This window comes from Pyxicephalus adspersus, chromosome 5, assembly GCF_032062135.1.
Source record: "Pyxicephalus adspersus chromosome 5, UCB_Pads_2.0, whole genome shotgun sequence".
Lineage (NCBI taxonomy): Eukaryota > Metazoa > Chordata > Amphibia > Anura > Pyxicephalidae > Pyxicephalus > Pyxicephalus adspersus.
The window spans coordinates 58,725,237-58,745,398 of NC_092862.1; the positions used below are offsets into that span (position 1 = coordinate 58,725,237).

Here is a 20,162-nt window from a genome sequence, read left to right on the forward strand (position 1 = left end):
ATGAGGAAAGTGAAGCTTACCTTGACATAGAAAATGCAGGGTCCATGGCTACACGTGCACTTTATCACCATACACAATTTGCTTTGCAATATAAGATGATGGCGTTGAAGTGCATGGACCTTGTGCTGCCTTCAAATACCTGTAATAACCCCAACCAGTGCACATTTGGTACTATGTCCAGGCTGGATTTGGAGCTCTTTTTACAAGAGGGTACACAGCCTCTACCAGTTATAGTACCTTCTTAAAGTTGATTGAGTTAGGCTGGTACTTAAAACATTTAAACTCTGAACACTTTAAACATTAAAACAAAGCAAACTTGTTACACTTTGCAGAGATAAGGTAGCTGAATTTTGTTTTTGCCCCCCTCTTTTTTTTTTTTTTTAACTGGTTGTCCAATTTATTACTTCCTTCACAATTGCAGCTACACTTTCCTTCTCTACTGTATCTCTGGAAAAAGCTATAGTTAAGAGACAGGATAGCTGGTCATACTGGCCCACAAAAAAAAAAAACTGGGAGAGAAAAGTGGGTCAGGCAAGTGCAGTTGGCTAGTATGGTGGCACTGTAGCTCACACCTTGGTTGGGCCCCAACCACATTGCCACTCAAGGATCATCCTACCATAGGCCCCATGCCATAGGGAGGGATAATCCCACCCAAACATCTCACCCTCTCCATTCCCAGTTTATTCAATACAGAGTAAGCCAGTGATTATAGTGGAAGGCGAGGCCCTTACTTCTTGCATCTCTATGAGTTGGGTATGTGTAGGGCTCACCAATTTCTCAATGAAATCACCTGGATCCAGACTTAGCATCCTTGGGAACCCCAAACACCATTCTCTGCCCCCCAGTGGAGACTTTGCAAAGCCACCAATCCCATATGAATCGCTCTACACCCCTATTGGCTGTCTATTTCTATCTTAAAGCCCCACCTGGAGATTTTTGTTTGACCCAGAGGAACTTGGGTAGCTCTCTGGAAACCCCTCAAAAACAAAAGATCATTTGGCTGGCCCACCACCCATCCATTTGCATCAGATTGCAGCAACTTAATTACAAACCTACTTGTCTGCGCCAAATATACCTCACACTTGCTAACAGATGTCAGAGTTGTGCTAAATGATGCATGCATTTTGGTCTTGCCCAGTCCTACTGCCCTTTTGATCTGGGGTAAGAGATTACCCAAAAATGTACACTTTTTTTGTCTATTAAAGCCATCAGATTCCACAAAAACTAATTGGCTAGCCACTTGGTTCTATGGGAAGTAATTTGTAGTCTCTCCACAGATATAAGAGGTATCTGTGTATTTAAATATGTGCATCTCGCATGTAGTCAAAATAGAGTTCTTATGCTTTTCTTTAGCGCTTAAGTATTTTCTAAAGCCATGTTAAGATTTTCCAGTAGTGTCCTACCAACCATTAAGTAAAATGTGTATGTTTGCCTTTGCTGGAATTGCCAAGTGCTCTTATTATTGGAAAAAAAAGCCATTATCAAAAGGAGGAGCTGTATTGCCATGTTCCTGCTACAACATAGCTCTCCAACACCACAGCAATCAAGTTGTAAACTAAATAAAAAAACCCAAAAGCCACGTACCGTGTTTCCCCGATTTTAGGACATCCCCATTAAGTAAGCCACCCCCGATTTTTAAAAAAATAATTAAAATAAGACACTCACCCGTTTATAAGACAGCTCCAGATATCTGATCCTGCGTGTGTGTCCTTTATGCTGGCTGCCCCTTCCCTTTCATTAGGATCGGTTGTCGTCCATCGTCCGTGGATCCAGCAGGACGGTCGTTCGGACGATGGACGACACCGACTGTACACATGGCAGATTTTGCCCGATAATTGGCCGATGCCGATTATCGGGCGATAAAAATCTGACATGTGTACGTAGCTTAAGAGTGACAATGCCCTGCCTATTGGAGGAAAAGTTAGCATAAGTCTTTACAGCAGTTAAGTTGAAAATGTATCCATTGTACAGTAGTAGTGGCCAAAAAAAGGCATGTTGGTAAAAAGGGGTAGTTGTGGGCTGCCCTAAAGTGTTTTTTTTGTCAGGGTCCACTCTTTCTATAGGTGGCACTATAACAGGGTAAAAATAGTGTATATGAGGACAAAATTGTGAACATTTTCACATGGCAACTTTCAAAGATATTATTACATATAAATCAATCTGTCAATAGTAGCATTTTTGTAAGGTGTAGTGTGTTCCAATATGCCACTATTCAAATTTAAATAGTACACTAATGCATGTAAAGTGTGTTGCAGCAATTTCTATTATGGCAATGCACAGCAGCAGATAGGCCAAGTGATCCAACATGTTTATTACTGGGATTTGGGCAAACTCTAGAACTCCAAAAGAATTGCTTACAGACAGGTTTATGCTGCCTAAAAAGCATTAGCTGGCTTTAAACCTAACTTTACCCCGTTTCCTTACCTAAACTTGAAACACAGCCACTTGACCTTCACCCTCTACAGCAGGTAGCATGACCATCAGACATCACTCATTGCAAAGTATATTAGCTGCCATTGAGCGCTTACACACTGGGAAACATTTCTAAAGGCCTTAATAAGCTTCTTGCCTACACAGTTCTTGTCCTACTTACATTTCTGACCTGGTAAAAAAAAAAAAAAAAAAAAAAAAAAAAAAAAAAAAAAATACTCCCCCAGCCACGCTCTCCGCTCCTCTGATGACCTTCAACTGACTTCCTCACTCATAAGCTCATCGCACGCACAGCTACAATACTTTTCTAGAGCTGCCCTAGTTCTCCAACAGTTTTCCCGGTCCTACTCGGCTTGCTCCTACTTTCTGCTCGTTTAAAAAGAGCGCTCAACCTTTTTTTTTTTTTTTTTTTTAAAACTTGCCTACCCATCTTCTGTCCTTTGAAACCATCACTACTTCCAACCATTACATATCCCCCCTCCTATTGTGTGTTAATTCCATCACCTACTTGATTTTTAAGCTCCTGGAGCAGGGTCCTCTCCTCCTGTATTACTGTCTGTATTTGTCACTTGCAGCCCCTATTTAACGTTCAGAGCTGCGTAATATGTTGGTGCTATATAAATCCTATTTAATATTAAGCTGATGGGGTCTGGAATGCTCCCGGCTATGTAGTTATCCACTGTAACGGACACACTACAAACAAAAAAAAAACAAATAAGAGGTCACTGGACTGAATGGAAAAGCAAAATGTGTCTTTTCATATGTTTAAACCTCCACCACCCACCCCCAGGACTAATTCCACTCGTGTTTCTCCAAACTAAAGCTAAAAGCTTTTCATTTTGGATATAGTAGGAAAATGTAAAAGCCACCAGTTTTTCTGTGCCCCTGCATTTTCTTTGCTTCTTGTTCTGTAGACACAACAGGAGTGAAATGGCCTCCTATTACCAACCAAAGCCATTCTTGTTTTGCAAGTCAGTTTTACATTCTTGGCCTTTTGTCCCATTGGTAATGGTGAACAGGACCGATAGAGTGCCTCACAGGCACACTGTAAAAGCCTGATGGGGGTTTTAATCCCATATACCATTCTGTACAGAAAAAGTTTGGGCTTTAAATACACCTAAATTCATTAAAAATATTCTATTTGTAACAATTGACAACACTACTGGATAATTTTTTTTCTTCCCAGTAAAGAAATTCACTGGCAAGGGAAAAAAAAAAAAAAAAAAAAAAAAAAAAAAAAAAAAAACAACTTGGTGGGGTCCTAAAGAAAAAAAATGCTATGGACAGGACACACAAGCACACACATCCCACATATAAATGAAAAGCCTTCAGGCTAGTATCCCATTGTTTGCTGTACACAATGTAGGTAGTACCCTTGTCAACCAGCTAAAGACGCAACCATAAAAAAGGGAATAACCCCACAAATTTATGTAAAAACCTGTGCTGAAGACTACATAGACAAGCAGCACACACCCATACCATCAGTTACACAACTTGCAAATATTAGAAAACCATTTATTGATACTTTTACAAAATGTACTTTAAGGACAAATTTGCTAGATTACAGGTTATCCTGTATTTTCTATTTACAAATACCATTTAATTTTTTTTTTACAATATTTTACAGTTTTAAACACAAAGCTGAATCATTTTATATTCAATTTTCGTTATTTCAGGGGAAAAAAAAAAGACCATCAGGAAGGTCTAAAAAAGGTGTAAAGAATTAACAAAAATATGAATACCCTCACCAAAGGGGCAGGAAAAAAAATCATAAGCTCACACAGGACCATGTTAAATAAAACATACAATCTTAATTTAAAAAAAAAAAAAAAAACCAAAAAGCTTTTCTATTTTTTTTCCTTTTAGATTTCCGGTCCACAGACTTTTACAAGGTTATAAAAATTAAAAACCCACACACTTATACGCACACTTAACACTGGTAACACTCCACTATATGCCAAAAAAATAAATTGCTAATTAATGCAAGTTCCCCCCCCCCCACAAGAAAAAGACCACATAGCAGCTCAATGGTACCAGACTCAGAATAAATATTTCAAGGTGGCAGCCTGTACCATGGTGGATTTACACTCTTCCATAAAACTTACATATTCTCCATCGGTTGAAAAACAAATTAACATCCATTACTTGTATAAATCAATACAAAATTAGTTATTCTGTAGCTTCCAAAATGGATCATCAGAAACTAGTAGTACAGAAGTTTCTAAAACAACATTAATATAAAAGTCACCCCTCAAACTACCTTCAAGAGAAATTGAAACCTTTGGCACTTATTCTCATACCAACACATTTTGTTTAGCAGGCACTGTAGACTAGCATCTTTGTAGAATGGTTGAGCTGGGTAAGAAATGCACTATTGGCCTTGATGACACTGGCAAGTTACTTGCTGAAGCAGTGTTCCAAACCTTAACAGTTTGCCAAGAACTGTTTTAGAATGGTCATCATAATAGCTTTATGGCAATCAGATCCTTATACTGTACACAAATTCATATGGATGTATAATTGTAAGTGTAGGTATTAGAGCCTGCAGATGTCCCTTTTTTAGTACCTACATCCTAAAAACAAAGGACATTTCACAAGCCTTTCAAGTGTATGATGTTAATAATCCTTCTTGTATAGAAGGTCTTACAGGCACTTCAATCTGTTTATGAGCAAGCAAAGTAGGTTATAAGGCAAGGAAACTCAAGTGTGGCTTTAGAAAGAATGGAAGAGCGGCATATACAGGTTTATAGTGTACTTGTGGGCGATATGCAATGTAACCCATCTTTTGTGCAGTTTTAGGATGGCTACCAACAACGGTAAATAAAAATGCACACAATATATGCAAAATTACAGTCCATATTTATTGTGGAGTTTCTCCACAAGAACTGAGGAGAATGCATTGAACAGGAAGGCACAGACTGACTTCACCAGGCCATGTAATATTAAAGGAAAGGAACCAAGAAAGCCAAACTCATTCAAGTTACTTATTTGTGCCTTTAGCAATCCCAGCACACCATCCTAATGCAGTGGATTTGCATAGCATCAAGTAGTATGGAATGGAATAACTGCACTTTTTGCAACAATTGCTGCATTTAATTAATGCCTTCTTTGAGGACATCAGTGATTAAGGTGTCAAGTAGGCAACGCCAGCAAGTTGATAAGATTCCATTTGGAATTTATACAGAACAAAACCATGATCATAGGATCATACAAGTCAACTGCACATAAAGTCTTCAAGCGATGGAAGTTTTTCTAGCTCATAGGCATCAAAAAGATCACTGATACCCTCCTCTTCTCCCAGGCTTAATAAATAATCCTCATGGATAAGGGGAGGCAGCAAGTTCACAAAAGGACTGTCAAGATTTAAAGGTATTTGATCTTCTGTTTGCTGTAGGAGGTTTGATGGAGAGGTCAAAGGCGAAATTGCTTCTATTGTACAGTTTTCTATGTTAGGGGATAGTAAATCTAAAAGAGAAAAAAAAAATATCTTAATACCGTGACAAGATAGTCATGGCTACACACCAGTTTCCACCTTCCCAACAAGAAAACCCATATGCTGATACCTTTGGAGTTTGGCTTTGGGAGATTTCCATTTTGGTCCTGATGGCTTTGCTTTACTGGGCTATTGGATTCATTTTCTTCAGGGCATAAATACACTTCAATAGCCCCCTGTGTACTGGACAAATGTATCTGTAAACTCTAAAGGGAAACAACGCATTTATACAAACGGTTAGAAGAGACCAAACACATCTTACCAACATATTAACCAGTAAATCTGTGGAAGGAAAAAAAAAAAAAAACACAACCCTACACGATTCTAACAAATCTACAATTAGACTCCAAAAAATGCAGAATGCCAAACCCTGTTTATTTGATGGCAGAAAAATTCAGCACAGTCATCTCCATATTAAAGAAAGAAGTGAAATGCAGAACCAGAATTAAGAGTTAATTTATATGTTCTGAGGCACGACTTTATATGCTTTGCTGATGAATCTTGCCTCTTAAGAGTCTCTGTAGATTTCCATGTAGTTTAAGTATGCTGCCCATATCTACATTCATTTCTGACTTCCAGTACTTGTAGGATATCGATCTAGAAAAAGCTTACAATCTTATTTCCAAACTGCTGAATAGTACTGTAGATTCCTGTTCTGATACTTGCTCAGCAAGGACAAGTCACATATGGACTTTAGAAGTAGCAACTTGTCAAGTTTGTTTTAAAGACTAAGAAAAAAATATCAATAGGTAATTGGAATACACCATTGCTGATTGTTCAAGACAAAAAGTTGATAAACCACCTTGTTCTATTAGCATAATCCCATCCTTGGTGTCAGGAAGTCTGAATAGGTGTAAAACTGGAACTAAACCCCCACTTGCAGAATACAGGATTAGGCAAGGTAGTTGTTGAAGAAAGGGACAGGTGATGTCCGTTCTGCAATAAACTATCCTACCTGCCCGATAGTTTCCCAGCGCTATCTAGTGGCTGCCAGGGAAACCAGGCAAACCCAGCTTCCCTATGCACCTGCCGGTAAAGAGTAACGCCAGAGTAGTGGCACAGTGAAAACAGCACTAAAGGTCGAAAGAAACTGCGTCAAAGGCCCCGTTTAGAAGTGGTTGTTCCAGTTTGTTGTAGATGGCCTCCTTTCCAGCTGTCCCTCTGTTGAATATTGTACTGTAACAATGCCCTTTTATTTTAGGCCATTTGTTGAGTGGTTTTGTCTGACGTACAGGTCTTCGCATTTTTCACTATACTGCACTTTACAAAGTTACAGGTAGTTCCCGAGTTAAGGACATCAGACATTTGGACTGTTTGTGAATAACTCAGTGAGGATTTTTACAGTAACACCTCGCTGCCTAATATGTTGAGACAAGCATCTGTTCTAATTGCATTTACTAAAGTAATGTACCTATTCTGACTTGCATACAAATTCAACTTAAAAACAAACCTACAGTCCCTATTGTTTGGAAAACCCATGGACTACCTGTACTTTACTTGTGTTTGGATGTTGAGTCTTTTGGAGGTAGAAACTAATGTCCAAGTTTATTGCTTTGCTTACAAGCAATCGGAATTTTTGAACTCAGATCTTGGTATACACAGTACTTTTTAAAAGACACATCCGCTTTCCTTTTTGGTTCTGCCTTTAAGGACTAGCCTCAATATTTACCTCCCTATTTATTTTAAAAAAGAGGACTCTTTTTGCCATCCCCACATTGAATGTACTTTTTTTTTTATTTCTGTCCTTCTTGAACGTTGGAAAACACCCTGTTTCAATCAGTATTCTGTACTGTATTAGCTTGCAAGCATCCGTCTTTGAACTACAACATTCAGCCAAGATGGTAACAGTTCTAAAAAACCCCAGTTTAAGTTCATTAGTGGGAGTTAAAAGCAGATACTGGTCTAGGTGGGTAGGTTTCCTGTAAACCTCATTGTCCAAATCATGTTACATGTGAAAGAGGGGCGATGAAGTCCAAAAAGGGGTCATTTGTTGTTCTTGGTCTTCCAAGGTAAATCTAATCTTATATTTTTGTTTTTAAATTTTGACCCACATTTTACCTGAACCAATGAGTTGGCATTATTACCCCAAAAGCATTTAAGGCTCTTTCCACATCCTGTGTACAAGATACAATATGAAATACTGGTGATCCCATAGCATAGCAGTCATAGGTCTGTAGACATTAACACCAGCTATTTCAAGTACAAACACAAAGGTCAAATAGGGAACATAATCGGCAGGCTTAAGGTGTGTGCAAATGTCAAGAATTTTATCTTATTTCAGATGTTTCTTCAGTCTTAATAGCTCATGCAGTTTGTAAACCGGTGAACAGGCATGTATTGGCATAAAAAAAGTTGTCTATTCTGGCTCGAACAATAATTCTCATGACTTTTTGACAAATTGTTTACTGATGTTGTACTAAGGGATAGGAGAATAACCAGGTTACTTTGTAAAGTTTTATGTGACAAAGTTGATGTTGCTACTCAAAGTGAGAGTACTTCTCTTTGTAAGGTCAAGTTAGAAGGAGGTGCTTCAGCACTGGACAGGACTGCCCAGACTCTTAGATGGAGCTGTTCAGCCAACAAAGATTCCGTCTGTGCTCCAATTTTAAATAGACAAGAGTCACAAAGTCCAACTAAATAAGCAATTCATAATCTTAAAATGCTCCACAATTTTATTATAATCACTATACACATTTTTAAAGCATTCCATTAACCACACTGATACAACTTACCTCAACAGGATCAGGCACTTCAAGTCTAGTTTCAGGGGGAGCTCTCACAACAATAACTGTTTGGTCCTTAAGGCCACTTATTTTCCTTATATCTTGATAGGTTACATAGGCTAACGTAATACAATTAAGGAAAGCTTAAGCACCAAGAGTACACAAAAATCAGCAGCCCTAATAAAGTATAGATGACATGAACGCTAGACAAATACATGCAATGCATATTCATGGATAATGTTACATGCAAAAATATTTACAATAAAGTCCAAATTTGTTATTTATACAGTTAGGGCTGACATCTCAGCTGCCGTTACTGTAGAACAGTCCTGTGCCATCACCAACCATACAATCCCACTGATCGTCTTAATGCACTGTGCAACACAAGAGGGCCATGAAGCCAAAGACAATCAGATACCAATACAACCCCACTATTTTTAACACAATTTTAACTAGGTCCTTAGACATTTCTTTTCATTACCTCTAATCCACAATGAAAAAGTGTCTGCAAAGTCATTAAATTCAGGCACAGTGCCCAATTGTACTTTAATATATTTTTATCTGGCTTTACCAAGCAATGAAAGAAATTGTAAATCAGTTGAAAAGAACTAAATAACCCGAACATAACTAAACAAAAAGTTAGTGACTACCAGCATTGACTAATACAGTAAATTAGCAACTATGGGCAACAGCTTAAGTTTCATCTTTGGTAACAATGCACAACAAGCAGATTTACATCTTATTTCTGTCAAACCACCAGGAAAAGGATATCTTTGGTTCTCAGAATCCTCAGTTAGAAGTTTCAAGTCTAGAGTACAGCTCTGTATCAGCTCATCTAGTTTACTCTCTTCCTGGCTGAGTTCTGATAGTTCCTTGGATAGTCCTTGACACCGTGCCATGTTGCAACCATCATCAGGCAATGTGCAGCCCCTATGAATATTAAGTGGGGAAAAATGTGGAGGACACATGAGAACACAACAGTTCATAAGGTACTTGGCATTTTCTTTTTAAATTCAATGTATTGGCAAGAATTCTGCTTTTGTCACTTTACATGAGTTAAAGAAAAACAAGGATTTTATTGGTTGCTGTGGACACCCATAATGCCATTAGAAATTATCCCCCAATGTAGTGTTAGCCAACTCCAGTCCTCAAGGACTATGATCAGCACACTTTAGTATTTCTCCAACAGCATATTTAGTAAGGTGTGGCTTAAAAAGAGTCAGGAAAAAAATAATAATTTGATATACGAATCATAATGGCTTGAGAGAATTAAAAACTCCATGAACTATAGAGGGATACCATCCTCTGTATCACTTTATACAAAAAAAATAAACTTTGGCTTTTTGCTTTTATGATGTTGGGAGTTGATATTTTTTTTGCAACACAGGTTGAAGCCTAGTGGCAAGGCCTAATATAACAATTCATAGTATATCCACACTATATGCAATTTTCCCTCATGCGCGTTGAGATTTTGAAGCTTTATAATTCAGTGTTTCCAAAAAACCTCAAGTGTTAAAAAAAAACTTTTTGTCCCATTTATGCATGCCACTGCTTTTAGAAATAGTAGTAAATGGAGCAGACATGTAACAATGTAAGTTCTCGGGAAAACTCCAAGTCTTGGACAAATGTTCTTGACAAGCAAACTTGTGTTTAAGAAAATTTATGGAGCCCCAAGTAGTCTAATTTTCAGATAGCATTACCAAAAACTGGAGATACTTACATCCACTGGATATTGTTTTTGGATTTCTTCTTTATAAGATGAATACCTTCTAATACATTTGTAATATCATAAATTCTTCTTTTCTGAACTTTAAGGACTTCTGCAGCTCGGTTTAGGTCTACAACTCCATCAGAGGACTGACTGAGGAGCTGAATAAATTTCTTTGTCAAGAGCCCAAGTGACGTGTCATAACGAGTCTTTTCCAAAGGAGATTTTGGAGCTAGACCATAAAAAGAAGGTTAAATATTGTGTCAAATGAACATAGAAACTAGCATTTTATGAGCAGACAAAGATACTATACTTTTCAGCACAATGTAATAATTTCTTGGAATTTATCAGAAATAAACATTCAGGCTAAATGCTTACAAAACTGAAAAACCAACCAATATGAACATGGATTTCATGATTTGAGAACTTACTTTTTGGACTCTCTGGACAGAGTACAGCTGCTCTCCCTTTGCCTTTTGGTGTTTTTAGCCCTTCAGAAAGATACTGTTGACTTCCATCCCCAAGTTCCAGCCGCCGCTTGGCCTGCAAAGGTCAAAATAGATGCAAGTTAGTGATAGGTTTAGTACTTTTTACCGACAGGCCATCAGCATACTGTATAATTTTTGTCCTTATTACATCCTATTCTGTTGGCAAGACTATTCCTCTTCCCCATACTGCTTTAGTGTTAAGAATCAATGTAGGTTACAGCATTGAAAGTGCACTAAGGGTCCATCATCTTTCTTGGCATACCACGGAGATCCGACTTCATGGTTAAGTTCTACAAACTGACCTCTACCCAACAACACTGTCCTAGTAGGTAATCTCAAAGAGAGGTGGAATGGTGGTTGGCTGTTTTGCTAAACACATATGAGGCTGTAATTAACATATGTGATTAACTCACAGTGAGGATTTTATACAGTAACTGCCACCTGACTGCCTAATATGTTGAGACAAACATCTGTCCTATTTGCATTTATTAAAATAATGTACCTGTTCTGACTTGCATACAAATTCAACTTAAGAAACCTACAGTCCCTATCTCGTATGTAACCTGGGGACTACCTGTATAGGTTTCTTCTATGGGTAAGTAGGAGATCAATGTTAGAGGCTACACAAATACAGAACACTACTTGCATTGCACTAATATTTTGCTCTCTACATGGACAAACTAAATTTAGCTTTAAACACCCTTCAAAGCCTAAATTACAATTGCTTAATATTTTTATTCTCTTGAAAGATTTTCATCCCGTATTTTGTTAAATTTATCAAAGTTTTGTAGCTCTTTTTGTCTAACATCTAAGTCTTATATACAGTAAATTTTAAACTTGCATTATGATGTCATTTGGACGGTTGCAGTGGAAAAACGCCTTGCTTTTAAAGCTTAATGTTTCCGGTAAAAATAAAGACCACTTTCCACTTTATTACCTGTGCAATTGCCCCATTCAAACCATATATTTTTGTTCAGAAGTAGGAAACTACAGCTGGGTGCTCACAGTTCCTGTTTTGTAGTTTGTCTTTGGAGCATCTTAACAGTTTAGTGGCCAACAACAAAGTTGTCCTTAATTTTCTGCAGACATCCCCCTAAAAGCAAAGTTAGTTTTTGTATACATACAATGAAGTATATTCAATGTATGACAAGAATTATTCCACTAGATTGCATATTGTAAGGATATCATTGGAAGGAATTAGCATTATCTGAGCAAAACTAAAAGCTGAAGTCACAAATACCATGCCATACAATAGCAGTTTAGAATTGTACATTGCCATATGTAGTTTTACACAAATTTGTGCTTTATATTTACTGGTAGCCTCTGCATACTGCTTTCCTTCATCAATTTACTAAATAAGTGTACCAGAGGTGTTTAGGTTTATCGTAGGCAAGATTGGTGGGCATAGGTAAAAGCGTTTTTTTTCTAATAGTCACAACAGCTTTGCAGATCTGTACAGTCCCCTGCAGGAGGTCACTATTTAACTAAAAGACTTCTAGCAAACCTCTCTGATATCTTAACCCTTTTAAAATACACAAGATGTCCACCCTTACCTGTGTTTACCAGCAAACTTGTCTGTACGTATCACATTTTCAAATCACTCACTGAAGTCCACTCCTTGGACAAAAAATGGTCGCTGGCAGGTAATTGCCCAAATTTCAGACCCCCAGTGACGTGAAACTAGTTTTAGTTTTGGGCACATTTGCTTCTTGGCTAACAAATGCCAATAATAACATCCCATGGTGTCTGCTCAAGAGACTTGAATGGGGTTGAATTAGACATTAGAAGTACAATCCCATGTGAATCTTCGGTGGGCTTACAGTACGGGTGCAGAAATAATTTGGGCCAGAGGAAATAACAGCGGAGCTCCCAGCTGCCATTGTAAGTAACTGGGTGGGGATGGAAGGGCTTGGACGAGTAGTCTAAACATATCTAGCATGGTGGAAATGGTCTACATGACACTGCAGATATCCATCACCCATTTTAATGCCTTAAATTAGAAACCAATCTCAAATGCAAGACTAATCGTGCAGTTTTAGACAACTTGATAGGTATCAATTCAGATAATCCAGTAACAAAATCCAGTAAAAATTCTGCAACTGAAAACTGCAAATTGCATTTTGTATTGAGATATCACACCTATTATAGAGATAGCTCAGGATGCTGTGGGGACCGGGGTTATCATAAAGGAGGCCAGATCACGAAAAGAAACCAAAAAAAGTTTTAAACACCCAATTTTCACACAGACCTTCTGCAAGTACAAAAAATGGCTGCTGGGGAATTGTATGCAGCCGCCACATCTAAGGAATGGTTAACATTTCTGCCCTTGGTTTAGATATACTTGAAGATCTTTTTTGTTCCATCTAACCTAAAGAATTAAAAAAACACTACAATCCACACACTGGAATAACACAAGACTACTGCACTTACACAAAACAGCTGTTTAAGCCAAGGCAAGTATTGTACTCATTTATCGGTGGATCACAACACTTAGATACAGCCAAGCAATGGCAGCCCACCTTCCAGCTTCAATGTGCATTAGATGGCCATTTCTATCAGCTGGACGGGGAACAATCTGACAGAATCAAACAGAAAAGGACCCCACAAACTGCTCTTGGGGGGAATCAAGTGTGGTAAAATCTTAATTTTTTTGTTGTTACTACCAAGTGCTTCGGGAGTGATTTCACCGAAAAAAAATGTTAGGGTCCCATTGCAGACTTTTTACAAAATGGGTAGCAAACCACTAAACCCATCAGGCGCACATTCTTGTTCCTGCTACCCCTATCCAATGTATAACCTGCCCTTAGAAAGCATCAACCAGCACCCAAACCTGAATCCCAGCAAACTCAGGGGGGAGGGGGTGTTTGAAAGCCCACCCATGCTACACTAATCTATGGGTGCCACCCACATTATTACTCCTTGTACAGGCTCACACATCAGATGGACTATCACAAACCTCAATAGCTCAACACTTACTGACCTGCAATCTCCAGACTATGGAAAATGCCAAAATTAAGCAACAAATAGGTAAAATATTCCAAATATTTGTAATTCTACAATACATATGTATGGTAAGAATGTGGTGAAGTCTGATTCACCTGTAAAAGCCACACATCTCATGACAAAACCAACCTAATACAAGTTACATTAGATTGGTATGAGCAGGATGATCAATAAACCTGCCTTCATATCCATAGCTAAGGCTTGGAGGATAGTGGCAGAGAGATGCTGCTTGTCAGATATAAAATGCTCAGTGATCACAAGGCTGGTGTTTATGTAATGGCAGAGGTGTATGATGGTGTAGATTGGCTATATATATTATATATGGCTGACCTCCTCCCCCCCCCCCAGTGACAGATGCAGCTCATACACAGGTGACCTCCCCCCCCCCGGGATCCCCCCCTGTACATGGACTGACATTACATGTTACCCTGCACACATGTAGGGTGGGGGATGGGTGGCACGGCTCATTACCGGAGGGCGCCCCAGTGTTGGCTGCAGTAGGCCGGCTCTGCCAGCGGGTCCGTGCGGGGTGGAGTAGATGAAGCTGGCGGCTGCTTGGTGCTGCTGCTCGGGCGCGCACAGTCCGTGTTGGTGTACCGGGCCGGGTGAGGAGAGGATCTGCAGGTAACCCCCTCCCCCCAGCACGGAGGCTGCACCGGCCATACCGGAACCCTTCTCCGAGCCTTGCAGCCCCGTCACCAGCAGCTTGTCGTGGATTCCTTTTCTCATTTTAGTGAGAGCAGCCTCTCCCGCTCGCCGATCCCGGGCAGACTCGGCTTCCTCCTTCCGACCCTTGGAATCCGCACGGCCCCGGCCTGTAGCTCGGAAATAATCGGCGATGCAGGTAGAAGGGATCCCCCCGATGCACGGGGTGCGCTTATCTGAGGCTGATCGAGGCAGATGCCAGCGGATTGTACGGATGGAAGTGATAGGGCCCCGCTTCGACCTCCCCGCCACTGCCGCGGCAGAAAAATGGCTCCAGGAAGCTGACAATGAATGAAGGGATGCGGTTTACGCGCGAAGGTCCTCCCGCGAAACTCAGATTTCCCGCCGTCTTTTTCAAACTAGATTTGCATGTCCACGCCCAGGAAGCTTCCTGCGTATCTGATTGGCCAGATGACGCTCGAATTCAGGACGCCGCGCGGTCTTTTTTCACGCCAGCGAGGCTGTCATATTCCTCGATGTTTTATTGGTTGTTGAGGCGAAGCATATTGTAGGGGGAGGGGCTAGCAGAGAGCTGTCACGTGGTAGGGAAAATCAGCTTTTAGTATTCTTAGAACGGATTTGATAGCTGTTAGAAAATTCTGGATTGTTGTTTCTGCACATTGTGATAAGGGTCCATAGATTTTTATATCTGTGTATGTCACCGGGGGATTTATCCAGATAGATGCGGTAGGAATGTAATGGTAGTAGTGTTTTCTTGTTATACTCCTGGGCTTTAAGGGTAAAATAATGGCTGCAGTCCCCTCATAGCACAGGAAGACATTTCCAGTCATCACACATTATCAGGTCACACAACAAAGGCCATGGTCCAGGCATATTCATGTAATATAACACAGGCTGTGTACAGATCATAGGCCTGCACTACTGTACAGCACTACATTATATGTTGGTGCTATCTAATACCTGTTTAATAATACTGTGCCTTTCTCATTCTTCAGGATCATCATACACAGACATTTGTGCTTTGCTTTTATCATACAGATGTGATGTTGTTCTCTGTAATTTATTATAGTATGTAATACTGATCCAATACTGATACACAAGCTTCACACTAAGGCTGGTATGGGGCACTTGTGATCTCTAAATGACCACACTGGTGGGTAGCACAGACGCCTAAAGCATTTTGTGTCTGCTTGTCTTGCCAGCCTATAGAGTAGTACAGCTATGAATGGCGTGCTGCTCCAAAATTGCTGGCATGTTACTGCATCATCTTTGGAAATAAACCTTTTAAACAAGCTCATTCCGAGAAGACATGTGCATAAGAACCACAAGAAACCGAAAAAAGCCATGAACAGAGAATGCAATGTGTAACAGTTATATATTTCATATTGAGCTAGCTAATTTATTAAAACAGCTACAACAATAGGGCAAATGGTGCATAGAGCTCCAGCTTGATACCCGCCGGGGAAAAGGAGCAGTCACAAATGGTGGTGTGTGATTTCTTCTATACTTCTGAGAAGGACTGGCTGAAAAAGCTGTATTTATATCTATTTCATATATTCTCTACACCAGGGGTTCTTAAGCTGGGGTATCCATACTCCTTGGGGGTATGGGACTCAATCTCTGGGTACTGGTATTTATTAATTTATACCTGGGTATTACATGAATGGAATGCAATAGAATCTCAAAGAACATTTGATGCTTATTATTTTATTTCATGTTCTCTTCCTAGCTATCCATATCTAAAGTACAGTAAATTTAAGCTGTTGACATATTTAGAAGTCATACTGGCAACTAATATAAGGAATGGTGATGATTATTTTGATAGTCAAGTAAAGGGGTATGGGACAATATTGGACAATCCATTGGGAGTCTGGAGTCATCAAAAGGTTAGGAACCCCTGCTCTAAACTAACCTTTCTCAACCATTTTACCCCTGAGGAACCCATAAAGAAATGTCTAGGTCTCTGGGAACCCCTGGTAAAATAAATAATCAGGGATCATTGGAAAATCCCCTATGCTGATGGTAAATGTAAAGAATACCCCTCTTTGATGAAGGTCAAAATTCTACTCTTCTAGACATCTAATAAGATGTAATGCAGGTGGCTCTAGAGTGGAATTATGTGCAGAATTATGCAGGCATTGCATCAGAAAGGAATACGTCAGCTTCAAGGAACCTCATGCAACCTCTCAAAGAACCCCAAAGTTCAACAGAACCCTGGTTGAGGATGACTGCTCTGCAAAGTAGCTTCTAAAGACATGTCTGGGAGTGACACTACCAGCCTCTCCAAAGGTTCCTTCACAATGTTGCTATGCAAGCAAACTTCTCGTTTGCAGTTTGAATAAGCTTATGCCAATGGTTTTTGTTTTTTTGAAAATTCAGCAACTTATGTGGTCATGATAGGAGGCAGTTAAAATGTGCCATGACCATCCGTTAGGGATGCTAGGTATACAATTTCTATAGGTACCTGTGTCTCAGTATACTGACTATAAACAACCATTATGTTTAGTAAGCTTAGGTGAATGCTGTCAGTACTGGTGCAGCTTCTTTAGGTAGTATTAGCACTAATGGAAGCAGCAAACATATTGTACCAGTTTACTGAGCGAGGAGGAAGGTTAAAGCTAAACTTGGTGCAAGCTGTGGTTATGCCATACTTCTAATAAGGACATTGAGTATGCCTGTAAGCAGGGTATGCCTTGGAACTTGGTAATGGTATTAGTAAATTTTTCTGTTGTATATGCTCACTGCCAGGTATATTTTCCCAAAAGACAAGAAGTACCATTGGCATTGTTTCTGCTTCCTATGTCAGGTATGGCGTCCAGGGAGAACACTACAATAACAAGGTATTGTACATCACATCCACACTTTTTTAAGTAGTGTAACAGTGTAACAGTAGTGGATGATTTTCCTCTGTTGAAAGCGAGTGGTATGAAAACAACTGTCCCACCATCAAATAATTTTAAAATGGAAAATGGCTTTAGGCACAAATTTATTGTTTCCTGTCTTGACACACAGGTATAGATTGACTGGCTATGATAGGGGCATGGAGGGAAAGAAGGAGGTAAACTCCCTTGTTGGTAAAAGTGAGTCTCACCTTAAAAACAAGGCCACATTTCTTCTATATTTTACTACCAATTTCCCTTGGTTCAGTATGTAATAAAACGATACCAGAGCAGGGCCCTGTCCGAAGCTTCCACGAAATTGTCCTAACCACTTCCAAGCAAAAGAAAAAAAGCTTCTGGCGCTAAATATGGGTTTGGAGATGTGCAAGGCAAACGTAAGCCCCAACAGAAGTAGGTCATACTGAAACATTAGCAACATCAGGACACACTCAAGCAAAGCCAACAGTCAGAAGGGCTAGATCAGGGGTGGTCAACTTGAAAGTTATGAAAGGTCTTAAGTTTGGCCCTGACACTTCCACAGGTCTGTACAACAGTAGCTTGATTTTATATATTGAAGTGCATTATTCTAAGTTAGGCTCACTCAGCAGCTGATAATTATGGTCCTTTTGCATTTTTTGTTACATGACACAATGCAAAAAAAAGTGGGAGTCATAATATGTCAGTGGCTGCAATTAAAAAAAATCAGCATTACTGTCAGGATATGCAGTGACGACAGTGGATACGATACAATAATGACCCGTAGCATGGCTGTCTGTGACCCATACTTTCCACCCACTATTAGGGGTCAGTGAATGCTTTAGACATTTGTGTGTTGGATACCAGAAGACTAGGTGCTACATTTTAATCTGACAGAAAAACTGTCATTATTAAGATATACAGGTGCCATAGACTGAATATTTAGAGTTACAAGCTCAGACTTAAAGCGTACCTATATTCAGAATTTTCACAGGTCAGATATACACATTAAACAGTAAATTTCAGACTCTATAGCCACGGTTGTGAAATGGGAAGCATAATCTTAGAGGTAAGAGCCTTCAGGAGCAGAGTCTCAGAGGCTGGTGTCTCTTGAATCTTGAACAAGTATTGCAATAATGTAAATGGAGAACCCTTTTTTTATTATTCACTTATGAGGCTTAGAGGACTGTTTTGCAGATTATGATACCCTAAATGGAACAGGAAGCTGGGCAGAGCTGTGGTGGACTAAAAAAAAAAAATGTATAAAGAGCAGGGACATAGCTTGACATGCATGTGAGCAGGGCAAACTACCAGGAGCTCCCATCAACATATCCTTCCACTTCATGCTGTGATTTTCCCCAGCGTTATGCCCATTTGGCTGTCCTGAAAAACTTGTTACACTTTTTCTCTGGTGGCTGGGTCCCAACAAAGCATTATCATGACACAAAAGAACAAAGAGGACTCTCTCCTAACGAATTGTCAGAAAACAAGATGGTAGCTGCCTTACCACATTCTCCTCTAAGGACAGGACTAAGGAGATGGTGGTGAAGTTAAGGCAGTTTACCCGTACTATTCTAATTTTATGGTCTCTCCTGGCCTGCATCCATGGAGTTTGCTAAAATCCTTGAATATTCCTTTAAAATTTGGGAGTGTTGTGAGGCCTGGTGTGATAGAACAGAGTTTCTGTCATAGAGGATTCTTTAACTCCTCTAACACAGGATTTCTGTATAGTAGCTTGCAGCCTGGCCCAGATTGACACATTGGAGTACCTTGAAAACCACCTTCATCAGAACATATTGATATGACTGAAAAAACAGAAGAAGAAACAGAGGGCTCTAAACCTATAGAGTATATTGAATCGTGGCAAAACATTGGCAAGGATGTACCAACCCCATTTTCAAAATAAACCTACCATGTTTCTTTGGGCCCCATTCGTCTTGAGAACCATACAAGAATCTTTTTGGATTCTTGACTATGTGTTTTATGTTGGTATGTTTTATGGTCTGGATCAGTTTGTGAACTTTTAAACTTGAATATGGCTTTTGAACACTTAGTCATCTCTTCCTTCTGCATATTTTCACAAGGACACCATCTAGTGACAAAACGTGTTTGCACTATGCTGAATGATATTTCACCTCCTCACATTTCCTCTTTCAAGGCATTGTCTTTGTAACTTATGCTAATGGCTAGGGAAGCTCATTTTATTTTAGTCTTCCGAAATATCAGGGACATACAAGAACCTGTTAAATGACAGGCAGTGTTCCATGTACATTCTAGATACCATCCAGCTATCGTTTGCTTGCCACACTTGACTGAGTTGAGATCTCAGTTTAGGCTTAGTCTGCATTCTTTTCATACTAATATAGAGGGGTGATCATTTTGACACAAAAGGGTGTTTTGACAACCTTAGGCATAAATAGGGAGGGAGGGATTAATATTCCTGTCTTATAATATTGGAGTCATAGCTAGTGTAATTGCAAATGTTTATTTCTCCCCTGAAGGAGTTTGTCTGCTTTTGGAGGGAGAGTCCTAATACTCCATTGATAATTGGTGCCTTTACCTTTATTATGGATCTTTTTATGGACAGATTCATTACAGAACACTTACCCTGTAGTACTAGACCTACTCCATTGACTGGACAGATTGCTGAATTTGAGGCTACTTGACATCTGGAGGATTCAGCAACCCCATTCAAAAATTTTTCACCAACCTAATGAAAATTTTCTTTAATTAATACTACATTTATGCAAATCTGCTACTGAGACACTTAAGTCCAAGACCATGTCCCCCCCCCCT

The 20,162-nt window shown here is 39.5% G+C and overlaps 1 protein-coding gene across 1 annotated transcript; it reads right to left on the bottom strand.

Annotated features, from left to right (window-relative positions):
* Positions 1 to 3,931: 3,931 nt before the first annotated feature.
* On the bottom strand, positions 3,932 to 14,877 carry E2F3 (E2F transcription factor 3). Its single transcript, XM_072411625.1, has 7 exons — positions 14,317 to 14,877; positions 10,786 to 10,897; positions 10,367 to 10,586; positions 9,418 to 9,576; positions 8,656 to 8,770; positions 5,994 to 6,129; positions 3,932 to 5,895 (listed from the first exon to the last, which is right to left on the bottom strand). Exons 1-7 carry the CDS (start codon positions 14,572 to 14,574, stop codon positions 5,645 to 5,647), a joined length of 1,251 nt encoding a protein of 416 aa, XP_072267726.1. The 5' UTR covers positions 14,575 to 14,877; the 3' UTR covers positions 3,932 to 5,644.
* Between the last annotated feature and the right edge of the window lie 5,285 nt (positions 14,878 to 20,162).

Excerpts from the sequence above, each read along its gene's own strand:
- E2F3 (XM_072411625.1), bottom strand. The coding sequence starts at position 14,574 with ATGAGAAAAGGAATCCACGACAAGCTGCTGGTGACGGGGCTGCAAGGC. Across the intron at positions 6,130-8,655 it reads AAGTGCCTGATCCTGTTGAG|AGTTTACAGATACATTTGTC; the intron begins GTAAGTTGTATC and ends GTTTCCCTTTAG. Across the intron at positions 5,896-5,993 it reads CCCAAAGCCAAACTCCAAAG|ATTTACTATCCCCTAACATA; the intron begins GTATCAGCATAT and ends TTTCTCTTTTAG.